Genomic DNA, 15977 nt, shown 5'->3' with positions numbered 1-15977 from the left:
CTGTTCTCGCTGTTCTTGTTTATGCTCTGCGACGCTATTTCTGCCTCATGTAAAGGCGTATTCCGGACTTCTGATTCTTTTAATTCTTGATTATAAACTCCGTCCATGCATAAATCAAAACTGTTAGTTCTTGGGCACAATAAGGAGTCCGTCTACATCAAACTGCTACCCAGAGGTTTTTCTTTTTTTACTAGTTTCTATTGTCACTTGGCGCCACCTTCAGGATATAATTAACGTGTTACATTTGGATCTTATGTTAAGTTTATTTGTGAATGCATCTTGATTACAGTGAAATAATTCAATACTGTGAAAATAAAATGTCGATCCATCATTTACTGTTAACAAGTAATACTTTACTACTATTTGTACAAGTATGGTGGTAGATGTTACACACTTGTACAAATACAGCATGTTGGTCGGAAAGTAGTGTCAGCACTAAAATGTATCCATCTATAATTCATTTTTCAGTTAGCCTTTCGTGGCTAACGTAACCTTACTTTCTAACATTTTAAAATTCTTTAGTTATTTCGTTTCAGTGTTTCTGCGCTCCCTTGAAAGCAAATTGAATAATTAGTGCCAATTTACAAAGAATACAGCTGATCCCTCTTCCTTCCTAAGGGAGAAAAAACCTGGTGAAGTTTGTATTTGTGGAGAATTGATAAATTGGGAGTTTACACCAAGTATGTTCTTAGTTTTCGTGTTTAAAATCTAGTACTGTAAATATATAACGACTACAATAAAAATGGTACTTCATAGATCCCAAATGTCAACCCGTTTATCTACTTTATTGCTTCTTTATGGTATCTTCACAAAAGATGGCCGTGTTACATCGGTAGGTAAAGAACTTTTCATTTAAAGATGTATTCTGAGTTCATAACACTTCATCGCGAAACTTTAGAAATATATATACAAAATGTTACTGCGTATTTTGGGAATGCTACTTCTGAAATGACACTTCAAAGGTCATGGAGTTGTTCACCTCTTCTGATTTAGTAAGGTGTTAAACCAGTTGCAATCTCTATACAAACAAAATAACCTAAAAGTAAGGCCGTTGAACATTGCGCAATATACACTTAAAAGTAAAACCGAAAGGTAATATGGAAAACGCAGAAATCTGTACTTCCTGCGAATATTTTAAACGCCTACATTCGAAAATAACACTTGCCGTTATCCATTGCATTTAAAGATCAGTGCTTCGAAAGAACTGTAGCTGGAAAATATTGGCAATCTTTTTCATTGTTCAGAATTTTCTTTAAATTATTTTTGCTTAAACCTATGTCGTATTGCATGCAAAGCAGATAACCGTAAGAGGGTGTGCGTTGCATACAATGCAATGTCAGTATTAATGTGCATTCGGTTTATATTATTGTACTTTGTGATCGAGGCGCAGGTAACATTTCGCTGCTTTGCAATTCTTAATTACCGTCGGTGGGAGCTTCTGCACTGTTATCTTATATTATGAAATAAAGGTGTCAACTTGGATGTCCTATTTCGGTAAACGGACAAAATGAAAGGATACCTCCTTTTTTTGTCACCATGTTGGATGATGTCTAAGATTTATTAGTGTTTCTGCTGCATTATTGCCCCTCTCTGTAGGTTTCCACCTTTATTCAATCTCATGCATGTTTTAAACGGAGCACTGGAAAGAAAAGACCTACTATATAAGGGTAGTATTTTAAATTTTAAAGGCCCATCTCTTACCTGTCTTCGAAATAATGATAATTCTACCAGAAATAATCCCAGAACGGCAGTATCTCGCATATACGAAATCGGAATGCTTATAACAACAAGCAGTGCGACAGTAAGCTCATCTTCTACAGGGAGAAGTGATGTCGGGGCTGGTACTGTTATTTGAAGACTTATAAGGATGTTGACCAAGTCGTTACACAGAAGCTTTCTTTCTTACTTTGATTTTTACGCAATATTCAAGTGTTAGCATTATTTTATTGTGAGTGGGTTTCCCCGAGTCATTCTGTTCCAGGTGTTAATATTTTGGATTCTGTTTAGGTGCAATATCTAAAATGAACTGAATATTTTTCTGTGTTAGTTAGAACGGGTCTCTGTGCTTCAGTGATTTTGAAACCAGCATCCTATGGTTGTGCTGCTCAGGAAGAAGAGTCTCTGCTAGACAGCTTTCTTGTTGAAGTGCATGGGTGTGTGAAGAATTTCCATGTGCGTTTGCTGAACATTTGTAGGTCTGGCTGTCGAAGCTGTGCTGGAACTGGTAGAGTTCCAGGGTTTGTCACTGGTTGTCAAGTCAGCCAGATCTAAATCACTGTCTTTCTTTTGAAGCCTTCCCTTCATAATATTATGTTATCCATCCATTTAACCCCTTCTTCCATCTCAGAATTGTGGGGATGCTGGAGCCTATCCCAGCAAGCAACAGGCGCAAGGCAGGGTACGCCCTGGACGGGGCGCCGGTCCATCACAGGGCAGTCACAGGCTTGCACACAGTCACTCATTCGTTGGGCTAGTTTTCCCAGAAGCTGAATAACCTACCTGTATATCTTTGGACTGTGGGCTCCATCTCCCCATGTGACACTGGGAGAACATACAAACTCCTCACAGATAGCACCCAAGGTCTCGAATTGAATCCAGGACCCCAGAGCTCCAGAGGCAGCAATGTTAACCACTGCTATTTTGTTATCCATGCCTCAAAAAAAGGAATTGGTCCACAGAAGAGAAACCTGATGTGCTTTTAAGGGCCTAAAATGATTTTTTTACAGTTGTACTCTGACAGGCAGAAAAAAAATGTGAACAGATTGGGCTAAGAGTGCATTTGAGTCAAACAGTTGAAATCCCAAAAAGCATTGACAAGGTCAGCCTATTGGACCTCTTTAGAATCAACAGTGGAACATGAACAAGAAGACAGAAGTGGCCATCACAGGGAAGTGCTTTTAGAACTGAGAACAGGAGGCACGTTTTTACATGCAGAATTGAGAATGTGAAACATGCTTCCTTGCCATGTTTTTGAAGTGGATGGGTACCCTGGCTACTCAGTTAGTTATGAGCAAGCAACTGAGCTAGATGGCCATATTGGCCATCTTTCTTTTGTAACATTAATGTTCTTTGATGGAGATGTCATCACGGACCTGCTGAGACTTAATATTCTGCCTCATTCAGAAGCCATGATGGATTGTCATGCAGTAACTGCTGCCTCAGTAATCTGCTCAGATTTCTTGGCCATCTCTCGTGCAATGTGCCAACAGTTTATTTTCCCAATCGCAAATTGTTGGATTTTGATTCCTGATGACTAGCGTCAGAGTTATGCATTGCAGAACAAGTCCTGATAGAGGTTTGGGTTGCACTTAATGAAAAGACAGATGCTTATAGCGCTGCATTTCTATCCACTTTGTATTTTTTGTCATTTTGTTCTCTTGTATTTTGATGTTGGCACTGGCAATTACTGGCAAAACAGCATAAGTGATAAGCTAAGCAGTGAGTTACTGAGATGTCTAGCAGAGGACTTGCCAGGCCAGAGTTTTATAGGGAAACCTCTATGTAATTGTTCACGCTTACATTCATACCAAAGTCTATCAATTTTTATAAAGTCTGCCACATAACCTCCTACTTTGAAATTTCAACATCTGAATGTGTTCTTTGTGTATTCCTAGAATAAAAATGCAGTCCTTTCACCTCAGTCTGCTGTAATTCCCTTTGTTCTGACTATCAGAGGTTGTTTGTAATCCCTGATTAAAATTGTTGCATGCATCATTCATTTTCTATCTGTATTTACCAGGGAAACAGGGAAGTTTAATTGAATTGAGTGTAAATCCGCTCTTAAGCCACTATGATGTGATTATTTTAATTAATATAAATGTTTACTTCAGGAATTCCATCAGCTGTGCCCTGTTCTGAAGACCACTCTGATGAGAAAGAGATGGATGGGAGAGCTCCCTTAGGGTGCAAGGACACCACATACATTTTTGAATACGCGAACTGTGCTGTGTATGAAACTGTGATGACTGTTATAAACAAGACGTTTTTGACTGAGACAACTGATGAACTTCGGACTTTTTCAGGTACTTAAATATTGATGAGTTGCTTGCAGACTTTGGGAGTCCCTTATCAATGTCCCCTCCCTTGCTGACAGGATGAGAAGGGACAAGATTTTCTGTCGAAAGTTGTGAATGACTCTGGAAGAACAGCAGAATGGAAAAGCAGTAGCTTTTGGGAAGTCAACCCCTTTCCTTCAGAGTGTGAAACTCCTGTTTGGTGTCTCTCTTTGGGTTGAGGATGTTTATTTCTTGAAGAGACCTTATAGCAGTTCCTTTTGGCTGTTGTAAAATGACACATGTTGGGCTGAGAAACTTAATTGTGGTTGATGCATCTGGGCTCATTTTGATATTTACGGGAAAACGATAGGTCCTGTGACAAGTAGGCAGTCAAGTGCTGTCTGAGAAAGCTTAGGAGCTGCTATCTAGCAACTGTGCAAAATTAAGGACTAGTGTAATTTTGGCAGGAAGTCCAACTAGGCTCTGTCTGCTGGTAGGGTTTTATAGAATGCACTTTAATGCCAGTGCCAGTTGTTTTAAGGTTTATAGGTATTCCACACTTTATGGTTGTTAGGCAGAAAGAGGTGTGTAAAGGGGGCTTATATGGAGATAGCTAAGGTGACTTTTTAAAATCTAGTGTATTGTGCAGCAGTAACCTCCTGGAAGAGCATTGACAAGGTGGAAGTGGCCCCTGTTCTATTAGTATGATACAACTGGAGTAAGACTGATGAAAAGACCTCCAGAGACCTTCAATGAGGAGTGTCATGACTACAGGCCATGCCTGCTGTGAAGAGATCGGCCCTCTTCTCTCTGAGGTGTTTAGCAGGAGGCAGGCAAGCTAAACTTGTAAATCATTGCGTTATCACTGTCTTGGTAACACTTTGTACAGAAAGGAAGTCAAGATCTGATGCAGTGCAATTTGTTTCTGTGCCTGACAGTTAATGGGAATTGTTACAAAGAATTTTTTAAAGATAAAAAGAAATCCCTTATTCTCCAGCTCTTTGAAGTAATTGACAATCTGTCCCCACCTTTCAAAGCTGGTCTTTAATAAAATGATTGTGGATTACCTGGCCTCACTCTTCCCTATATAATTGTATCACCCTTTAATGTACAGTACATTGTAGGTTATTAAATTCAATTGAATGTTCAGTCTTATAGCCTAATTTTTGTTTAACTTCATTGTTTCTAAATGTTAAATCCAGGATGAAAATTAATTGGACATTCTATCTTGGAGGTTCCATTCTTATCCAGTTTCTAATTGAATTAGTGGAATACATTTTGAAGGTGCTCATAAACCTTAATTCAGGTTTGCTTTGCTTTATTCTTCATCTGGTATATAGCTAGAGTGGATCTTTATGATAGAAGCTGTGCTGTACAAGTTGTGCATTGTGTTGGACACTAAGCTTCAGTTTGTAAAATTAAAGATATCTCACAACTGGCAACCCGCTGAAGCTCAGCAGGTGTGAGCCTGGCCGGTACCTGGATGGGAGACCTCCTGGGAAAAGCTAAGGTTGCTGCTGGAAGAGGTGTTAATGGGGAGGGGTGACTCACTCTGCCTTCGGTGTGGATCCTAATACCCCAGTATAGTGATGGGCACACTCTACATCGGATGAGATATAAAACTTAGGCCCTGACTCTGGAATGGTCATTCATAATCCCAGGGTGTTTCTTGAAAAGAATAGGGGTGTTACCACTGGCATCCTGGCCAAAGTTCTCCCAGTGTTTACCAGTCATGGCGTCCTATTAATCCCCATGTATGAATTGGCTTCATCACTCTATTCTCCTCCCCCCTGATAGCTGGTAAGCGGTGAGTGTGCTGTGTGCACTTTGGCTGCCATTGCGTCATCCAGGTGGAGGCTCCACATTGCTGGTGGTGGAGGGGAGTCCCCATTAAAGCAATTTGTAAAGCATTTTGAGTGGGGTGTCCAGAAAAGCACTATATACTATAAGTGTAAGGATTATTATTATCTTTGCTATATGAGAGGAAATCTTAATCAAAATGGAAAATTAAGTCAATAAACTGTAACGATAGTTGAACTATCACCCTGGCAAAACAAACTTTGAGCTTTTCTCTTTAACAGGTAAATGTGGCACCAGAAGTCATTCAGAACCTTCCTGGAGGTACAAGTTATTTTTATTATTTCTTATGTGTTTATATGTGTTGATTTGTTATCAAGAAATACAGTAATAACCTCAGGTCTAGTTCAACCCATTCAGATGTACTGAGAACAATTATACCTGACTCTAATGATTTAAATCGAATATTTTAAACACGATAAACAAATGCACAGATTATGCAACTTCATTAGCTGGCAAATGCTATAAATATTTCCAAAAATACTTAATTGATAGTATACTGACCTGTTTTTCTGTGATGTACAAGGAAAAGTTTCCCCTTTGTCGGAGTTCCTGTGATCTCTACCTTTTCTGTACAGCACAAATGCCCAGAAAATGAAGTGTCATAACAGTGCACTATTGCCAGGGCAAGAGCATTTGAAATGCTTCCAAACACACTCAGACATCTGCTTTCTGGATTCGCATTCCTTGGAAGGCAAAGAGTGCAAAGAGAGAAATGCATTTTAAACCTTAATGGAACTCAGTTTAGTTAAAATGTCATCTGTTACAAACACTGCATCCTCTCTACTCTTCTTTATTGTATGACAATTGATACCACCGATTTCGCTTTTTAGAAAGGAAGTCCCAGAGGGATTATGCCTTTTTCGCCCTGAGGAGCTGCCACAGCATATTCCGTGAAGACCGCGGAGAGTTTTTCTCACCGGACCACCTGTGCTCGAACCCGCCTCTCTGGTGCAACTGGACTATTTGGCTGGACGCTGGGAAGCGAGTTGTGCTGCACTTGCTGGACTTAACGCCTGCTTACTCCTGTGAGTTTAAAACGGACGAGATCCACCTGGAGGAGTCCCCTGCCAGAGGGAGGCACCGCGTACTGGACACCTGTTGGCAGGAAGCCCGCCATATCTCCCAAGCCAACATTCTCCACGTGGTTTTGCTTATCCGAGGAAACCGGCGATGGCCATACAGGGGCTTTTATGGGCAGTACCACGTGCTGGAGGAGGCCCTGACAACAGAAGATGCAGTGCTGCCGTCAGTTCCTCCCTCTCCTCGCGAGTCGCCCGTGGAAGAACAATTTGTTTCGGCCACAGATGGAGAAGAGCCAAGGGGAATAATAGAACTGGTGCGCACTGTTGCAGGTTCAGAGATTTTCACAATATCTCGAGTGTCGGATGAGGACAGAGTTGTTCAAGCGTCTCTGGGGCGATGGGCGGAAACTACAACAACTGTCTCCTTAGATGGGTATCTTCAACCCTCTCTGTCAGAGTCTTATACAATATTATCTGAGACACAGACAACTCCTGTGGAAACTCTCTCTTTAACAGACATGTTGGATTCAACCAGTGACTGGGCCTGGAACTCCCTGAAAAACAAGAGCTTTGCAGAATCTCTGCAGAAGAGTCAGCTGACACAGTTAAAGTGGGCCAGCTCTGAAGAAAGCCTAGATGTTGACAGAACCTTTATAATATGCATCACAGCAACTCCTTTGTGGGGGCCAGTGATGAGAGAACAACCCACCGTTTCTGGGAGAGAGGTCCATCTCTCTGCGGAAGAACTGGATTCGTTCAGTAGCACTAAAACAAAGCTGATTACTCCTACATTGTCTGTCAGCCAACAGGTCCCTTTTGTTGAGCACAGATTTGTTTTACAAGAAACTGAAAGCATCCCTTCGAGCAACCCGTGGTATACTACTCCTGTCTCTTTGAATGACGCATCTCCAGATAGCAAAGATCAAGAACGCCTCAATGTCCCAGAATTTACTCCCCCTCTGGAATTTGACCACGAAACATCTCTATATGGCCAAACATTTGATAGAAAATCTCAAACTGAAGAAATGTCTAAAGAGTTTTGGGAAGAAATTTCCGGCCACACGCCAACCAAGGTATACAATAGAGCCACAAGTCCACAGTTGAGTAAAAGCAGCAGCATTTTTGAAGAGAAAAGAGACGGTTCCAGTATCAACCACCCAATAAGTGAACATTCACAAACAGCAGCCACAAAATTAGATCACAAATTCAATGGTATGATCCATGTTTATTTTTTTTCAACTTGTTCATAAAAAAAAAAGAATTGGATTGTAAGTAATTCCTACCTCTTCCTTCCATGCAGAAAACACAAGTGTTTCTAGGCACCACAGAAATGTCACTCGGATTTCTCATTTTCCTGGAGGTAAGAGAAAAAGATGCTTTTGCAAAGCATATGTTGGACAATGTTGAAGTGTAGGAGAGAACAACTCACAGGGGACTGTGCTGCTTCTCTAGTTGGCATTAACCCTGCTTTTGGGCACTCGGGAATTTGTAGTCTGTGAAAAGATGCCGTGGAGTGATGAGTAAGCAGGGACCAGGCACTTTTCTGTCTTGCCTCATGCCCTCTATGCAGTATAGGAGTTATTGCTGTGAGGCAAGGCACAAAAACAATTCTGAATTCCCAACTCAGTATGTGCAAAATGGTGGTGGTGGTGGTGGGGGGGGACTGTGAAATTTCAGGGCAGGTGGATTACAAGTAGTCCCCATGGGCGTCCTGAGGTTAATTTCACTTAGCAAGGTAAGTCCCATGCAGAGTACAAGCAATCAGTCTCTTGTCTTGCAGTGAGACGGGGTACCCACAGATACCCACTGAGCCATCAGTGATTAATTCAGCAGCACCACAGGCCCTCACAGGGCACTCCTTCCTAGCACCATGATCTCCAGAATCAGAAGGGCCTGGGTTCATCTAGCAGATCAAACAGCTAGTCCTCGAGGTGTGAGGTTTGCTCAGGTCTGTTTTCCAGGAGCCCCCATGTAAAACCACTTTAAACAGCTCCAGGATCTCCTCTGCAGAGTACTTGTATGAAGTGTCTGTTGAAGTCCAGCTAAGCCGCAGGGGTAGTGGAAACCAGGAACAGCTGGTTAAGACTCTTCTGTCGTCACTTCAGAGAATGGTATGTTGGAATGATCTTTCCTTTTGTCTTAAGGAAAGACATCAACAGCTTTACTTCTTGCTAAACCTTTTCAGACCACATGCTGTGAGAGAGTATCACAGGATCAATTTTCTTATGTTTCAGATCAAAGAAGAATTTCGACCATTTCGACCGCACCTTAAATCCGTTTCGTCTAAACGAGTTAAAAGGTGGGGTTGTGTACACAAAATCTGTACAAATGCAAGTTATCATCACCACACACATGAAGAATTTAGAAATAGTATTGATGCTGGAAATGTGACATTGTTAAAAACCATGTGCCTTAACCAGAGTTCAGTGTTCTGTGCTGATCTGGGTGAAATGAAGGATCTGCAGACTATCATCTCTTTATACTTAGTGTTTTGAGGGTATAAAGTCTCTTTGCATTTCCTCCACAGCTTGAATGCAGGCTTCCTCTTTATATTGTGGCTGCAGTTCGGTTTTGGAGAGGAAAACATCTCCATGTTGCTTAAGTCTTTCCTGGAAAGACTCGTGGATAGACCCGTGGCAGGCCTGGGGCCCGGCAGTGCTCGTGTGATTTCAGTGTCGGCAGAAGGTGACGAATTGTTTATTGCCCACTCGTAGGATTCAAACTGCCTGTGCACCACAGTTTTCAAATCAGCGTTCCAGTGTAGTAACAGGATATTGAGCTGTACAAGGTGCCATACTTCAGTTATCGTACTTCAGATTATTATATTTCAAAAGGTTAATTAGGTTCTTAATTAGGGCGGAGCGGTAGCTCTGTGGCTAAGGATCTGCGCCTGTGGCTGGAAGGTTGTCGGTTCAAATCCCGCAGCCGGCAGAGGAATCCTACTCCGTTGGGCCCCAGAGCAAGGCCCTTAACCCCAACTACTCCAGGGACGCCGTATAAATGGCTGACCCTGCGCTCTGACCCCAGGCTTCTCTCCCTGTCTGTGTGTTTCATGGAGAGCAAGCTGGGGTATGTGAAAAGACAAATTCCTAATGCAAGAAATTGTAAAGGGTTAATAAAGTAATGTTATTATTATAATTAGATAGCTCTTTGAAGATGGAGATTTCAAACCTGACTACAAGACAAATATGTTTTTTATGTGAAAATGTTTTATACAAATTGATTTTTTGCAGGAAAATGCTAATAGTTTTAAGAGAAAGTGGAAAAACCTGTACCGTGTAATATCTCTACATTTAGTGAAAATGCATAATTTTCAGTAGTCTTCTTGGAAGTTACTGTAGGTGGCATTTTGAATTTATAGTAAGTGGCTGAATGTATCGATGGCTCTTGTTTTCTGAGGAGGCCAGGGGGATTGGGGGAACTGTTAAGTCTCCTATCAGGTGACTTGTACCAACTCCCTTCTGTTCTCTTATTGCTGTTTTCAGATGTCAATGAGTGCAGGACGGAACTGGTCCTGTGTGATATCCATGCCGACTGCTTCAATGTCTTTGGCACGTACGCCTGCCGCTGTAAGAGGGGCTTTGAGGATTTTTCTCGAATTGGTTCTGGTGGAACGCTCTGCATTGATCCAGCAAGTAAGGAACCTCTTCATGCATTGTCCCCACAATCATCTTTTTTTAGTCCAATCTGTAATTCTGTTCTCAGAAATCTGTTAATGTTTTAACTTGTGCCATTGTCAATAGCCAAAATCTCGTCTGTATTTTTTTTTTACCTTCCTATGTTACAGATGCCCACTCTAACTTTTCACCCACCCTTTTGAAAACCATCTACGGGATGGGATTGCTCTTCACTGTGTTACTCTTGTTGCTGCTGGGCATCGTGGCAGTGCTGTATAGAAGACACCACAAGGGGGCGTTTGTTGTTCAGTGTCAGAGGAGCTCGCCTGCAGCGTCCCAGCAGAGCTTACAGACACCTGAAAGTCACTCGAAACAAAGAGAAGGCACCTGTCTGTCTGAAGATGTGCCTCTCTTAAAATTTAACCCCTTAGTGGTCCCCGAGAAATTAAGCTTTGGAACCCGTATGATGAGAGAGGAGGGCGAAAGGTTTGTGGTACTTGAATGTGCAAAACTGTGAGCAGCATGTGGGAACAGGGCATCTTCTTTTCCTATTTCTTTATACTTTTTTATTAAAGATAGTTTGGATTAAGCCAAATTTAATTATTTGCTATTGTGCACATTTTATTATTTGTAATGCATAATTTTGAAGACCCGATTCTTCCCAAAGAAAGAGGTCAGATCCTTGGTTGTACTTGTGTTCTGAACATCACTTTAAAGGTGTGAAACATGTACTGTATGCTAGTTACTAGGAAAAAAAGCATTTTGAAATAAGAATTGGATTCTCCCCTGTGTAATCTGCTGTTATCACAGTTCACTTGGGTTTTTTGTTTGCTTGTAAAATAATTCCTTCTTTCTCCAATTATGAGAAAGTTTTTTTTACTGTTCCCTGATGCTTGTGGAGTGATTCATCTCTGTGTGACTGACTAATAAATGGTGTTGTTGAGGAGAAATTTACCCTGATCTGAAATAGTATTGTAAATATTTCAAAGGATTTGCTCATACCTTGTGTAGGTTTTGTGACTTTTATATAAAATTCCACTTTGAGCATCTGATAGACAGATACTTTATTGATCCCATGAGGGAAATTGCAGTGCAACAGCAGCTTTACACAGACAACACAGCCACAGTGTAATGAATGATACAATAATAATAATAGTACAATACATACAATACAATCAGTACAGTGAGTGGTGCACTAAAAGAGTTACTCACAGTCCGGACACACAAAGAACAAACTAGAACAGAACAGTATGCAGAAAAATCCTATCACACATATGAATATAAATATAGATATAGATATAAATGTATTGCACGGGTCCCTGGCATATATTGCACAAAAAACGGTTGTAAACGGGAAAAGAAAAGAAAGAGAACAGATGTAGCAGTAGATGTGTAGATGCGTTCAGTCCAGAAACAGGTCACTGTCGATGTTGCCTCTGCCCAGACGCAACGTGGATGCGTTGTACAGTCTTATGGCAGAAGGCAAGAATGACCTCCTGTAGCGCTCCCTGTCGCACCGTGGATGAATCAGTCTATTGCTGAACGTGCCCTTCATTTCTACAAGCCTGTCATAGAGGGGATGGGAGATGTTGTCCATGATGGGCTCTAGTTTGGACACCATTCTCCTCTCAGCCACTACCTCCAAGGGGTCCAGGTCAGACACAATGACAGAGCTTGCTCTCCTGATGAGCTTGTTCAGCCTTTTAGAATCCACTGCTCTAATCCCAGGGCCCCAGCATACCACTGCGTAGAAAATGGCGCTCGCTACCACCGACTGATAGAACATATGTAGCATCTTACTACGGTACATACATTGAAGGACCTGAGCCTCCTCAAGAAGTAAAGTCGGCTCTGTCCCTTCTTATAGATGGCCTCGATGTTCTTAGACCATTCCAGTCTATTGTCAATGTGCACTACCAGGTACTTGTACGAGTACAATTTATATTGGCATTTAATAACATGTAGATTCTCTCAAAGAAGAAAGTGACCCAATCAGAGTACTGCTCTGCTCACATGACCAGAAGGACTGTAAGAGTGTTTTTTCTTTCTCTGTTTATAAACTGCTAAACAGGCTCATGTGTCCAGGTCACTTTCTGCAGTGTGCTTTGCTCCTTATAGGTTGAGGGAGTGTTTCACCTGTGAAATATGTGTTTACATTCATAGATTATTTAAAGTAATCCTCCAAAATTAATATTCATCCCAAAGCTTTGATTACATTAAATCTTTTGGGGTCCTAAAAGGAAAGGTCTTTAGTATTATATTCATAAATGAATATTAATACTTAAATGCAAACCTCTCCAGTTCCAGTTCAACTCATCCCAAGAAACACTTCCTGAATAGCAGGGAATAAGAGAGTACAGACTCCCTCTCTTGAATTTTTTCAATGGCTCGGCAAGGACTCTGTACTTCTGTTAAAAGAAAAATTCTATTATGTTAAGTAAAGCAGTTTTTTTTTTAATGACCTGTTTGCTGCTCCCCTGAAATGCTACCATCACCGGACTGAAGTGCTATCTGCAACTTGCTGCCAGCGTGATTTTCATTTGACCACAAACTTGGGCCAAGCTACTTAAGAATATGCTTGGAAAGAGCCCAGGCACCATAATTGTTAATATCTTAAAAGCTAGACCATCTTGTGTGATCATTGTGAGTGCTCTGTGAACCTGGGATACAGACACGAAGGAGTGTCCGTTATGGCAGGTATTGACAGCAACACTGGCATAATAACGGAGGGCTTTTCTCTTGCAGTTAGTGTTGTTGGGGAAGAGGAAGGCATTTAAATGCCATACTAGCTGTGCCTGATTGTGTTCGTTGCTGAAAAGGATCTTGTATGTCCTATTTTATTTGATCCCTGTCTTATTGCATTAGGACAGGAGTTATATAGTCAGAAGTGATGTCAGGCTGGCCAGTACCTGGATGGGAGACCTCCTGGGAAAGCTAAGGTTGCTGCTGGAAGAGGTGTTAGTGGGACCAGTAGAGAGTGGTCATCCTGCAGTCTGTGTGGGTCCTAATAGCCCAGTATAGTGATGGGGATGCGCTTTATTATACTGTAAAAATGGCCATTGTTCCTTTACTGAGACTTAAGTGAGGTCCTGACTCTCCATGGTCATTAAAAATCCCAGGACATTTCTCGAAAAGAGCAGAGGTGTTACCCCCGGTGTTCTGGGCAAATTTCCCCCTGGCCGTTACCAGTCATGGCCTCCTAATAATCCTCATCTCTGAATTGGCTTCAGTGCTCGGTTCTCCCCACTGAGAGCTGATGTGTGGTGTGGATTCTGGTGCATGTTGGCTGCCATTGCATCATCCAGATGGGGACAACTCATTGGTGGTAGACAGGAGTCCCCATTACCTGTACAGCACATTGAGTGTAGTGTCCAGGAAAGTGTTATATAAATTTAGGTAATACTACTACTACTAATTCCTTAAATTAATTATTCACTATTATTATTATTATTATGCATTGATACTCTGTCCAAATTCACTTTACATCATGTTTGTTTTCTGCAAAAACACAAAAGCTGCAATTCAGATAATATTGTTCTTTCTTCTGGTGAGAAAATGACTTAAGAAAGAAGTGGTGGATCACAAATACAAGGATGAAGAGTTTCTGTAGGTTTTCTCTACCTTTCTTCAAGTCCTTGTCTTGTTCAGCTGTTTCATTATTGGACTCTTGCCCAAGAAACAGCCAGTGTTGTGCACTAGTGTGGTGTTTTGCCAAAACTGTACATCACTAGTTGTGTTGGGTCGGGTCATTTATGAGACCTCACCATTTTGGGAAATAGCCAAGATGACAGCTCAACAGATTAAGTAATCTAATCTTCCTATTACCTTGACTCTGCAAATTAACAGGTCTGATTCTGTCTACATTGCTCAAGATTAATGTTTACACCAGGCAAGCTGAGATCCAAGCTCTGGTATAAGCTATCTGCTGTACGTTGGTGTGGTTCATCATCTGGAAAGAGACTATAGTTTTTGTTCCTTCATGTAGTCTTATCTAGTATTTTTAGTTATTATCTGGGCGGGGCCGTGCCTGATACTTTCAGTCGATAAAAATAATAGTATATAGTATAGTTATTGATTGTCGGTTTTGATTTTCTCTTCAAGGTGATAGTGCAGTAGTTCACTCGCCGTAATAAATGTTAAATTATCATTGCATTTGGATATTTAAGTGCATAAGTGGCAGCAGACAAGGATGCCAAGACTTCTCTGAGTTTTAACATAAAAATGCAAATTATATATTTAGTCATTAGAACAACCATAGTTTAAAAGATGAACTTTTACACCAGAGAACTTGATTTAGAACACGTTTGTCACTGAGCATCCCATTCCAGTAGTAAAACACTAAGAGGGGAATTTTTGGGGTTCATGCAAATGCAATTCAGCAATCAAGGAGAAATAAAGCCTTCAGCTGTGCACCACATACTGTATCTGAATAATACAATATCAGTCTGATCAAATATGTTTAAAGCTACAGTATTTAACAATGGTGGGCGTTTCTGTCTGCTATCAGGCGTTACTAAACCTGGTTAAATGGGATACCTTTAAGCTTTGCCAGAGGAAATAAAGGGAGGGATGATGTCTTTGTTCTTTTTATAAATTGGATTCAATCTTGACACATTTAGTGAGAACTGTGTTTAGTTATAGCCACTCTCTGGTCAAAATACTGTCCATACAGCTACAAAAGTTGCAACTTGAAACTAGCCTCTCTACCCTGATCAATGAGAAACTGAATTACAGTATTTCCACCTCTTCAAAATAAATTGTGAGATAAATGGGGAATGCAGGGCAGCTGTGAGTTTTGTGGCCAGGTAGAGGTACAGTATTTTGTTGACTGCGCATGTTCATTTCGGTTTGTACCATGCTTACACTGTAAATAAACTCATCCGTCCTTCCTTTCTCTAACCAGTTTTTCTAGGTGCCTTTCTGGGTCGCGGAGGGGCTGGAACCTGACTGAAAAATTCAGCAGCTGGAAACTAATTTGATGCCATAGTTGACCTTGAGCCTTTTGTACTGAATGCATTCAGTCTTCGCATTAGATAAAAAATCCTGAACAGAAAGAGTAAATGTAATATAGAGTTGTTGAATAACTACGCAAATTCATGACTCAACACTTTGTTAGGTTGCTTGCATTTAAAAAAATAAATAAATATTGACCCGCAAACTCATTACAAAGACCAGATTTCAGAGCGGAGATATTAAACAACCTCTTTAAACAACAAAGTGTTATAAATTTCATAATCCTACAGAAAGTGATGCATGGCTCAGCCGAATGGAATTCCATTTGCAGTAATGAGTGATAATGCCTAATGCTGAACTAGAGTTAGAATAACTATTAAAGTTTGACTTCAGTTATGATTACTTTTGTGTTTCAAATGGCTAAATTAAGAGATCTGCAAAGTACAAGTAAAGGATTAGGTTGTGATTTAAACCTTTTAATATGCTTCATTTTAGGTAATATCTAGTGCAAGGCCCAGTATACAGTAATA

General features: G+C 40.9%; 1 protein-coding gene across 1 annotated transcript; it reads left to right on the top strand.

Annotated features, from left to right (window-relative positions):
• The first annotated feature begins 627 nt into the window (after positions 1–627).
• Positions 628–15576, top strand: LOC102697643 (uncharacterized). The gene is made up of 10 exons (XM_015362722.2): positions 628–832; positions 6077–6116; positions 6686–8089; positions 8178–8237; positions 8888–8988; positions 9112–9176; positions 9405–9562; positions 10363–10512; positions 10665–10980; positions 15398–15576. The coding sequence occupies exons 1-10, from the start codon at positions 743–745 to the stop codon at positions 15471–15473; spliced, it is 2460 nt and encodes an 819-aa protein (XP_015218208.2). The 5' UTR covers positions 628–742; the 3' UTR covers positions 15474–15576.
• The last annotated feature ends 401 nt before the right edge of the window (positions 15577–15977 follow it).

The sequence above is a fragment of the Lepisosteus oculatus genome, chromosome 17, assembly GCF_040954835.1.
Source record: "Lepisosteus oculatus isolate fLepOcu1 chromosome 17, fLepOcu1.hap2, whole genome shotgun sequence".
NCBI lineage: Eukaryota > Metazoa > Chordata > Actinopteri > Semionotiformes > Lepisosteidae > Lepisosteus > Lepisosteus oculatus.
This window is presented reverse-complemented; position numbering and strand designations above follow the sequence as displayed.

What these genes read in the sequence shown, in the direction of transcription:
- LOC102697643 (XM_015362722.2), top strand. Translation starts at nt 743, where the DNA reads ATGGTACTTCATAGATCCCAAATGTCAACCCGTTTATCTACTTTATTG. An exon ending in CATTCAGAACCTTCCTGGAG is followed by an intron (nt 6,117 to 6,685) that starts GTACAAGTTATT and finishes TTCGCTTTTTAG; the next exon opens with AAAGGAAGTCCCAGAGGGAT. An exon ending in ATTAGATCACAAATTCAATG is followed by an intron (nt 8,090 to 8,177) that starts GTATGATCCATG and finishes CCTTCCATGCAG; the next exon opens with AAAACACAAGTGTTTCTAGG.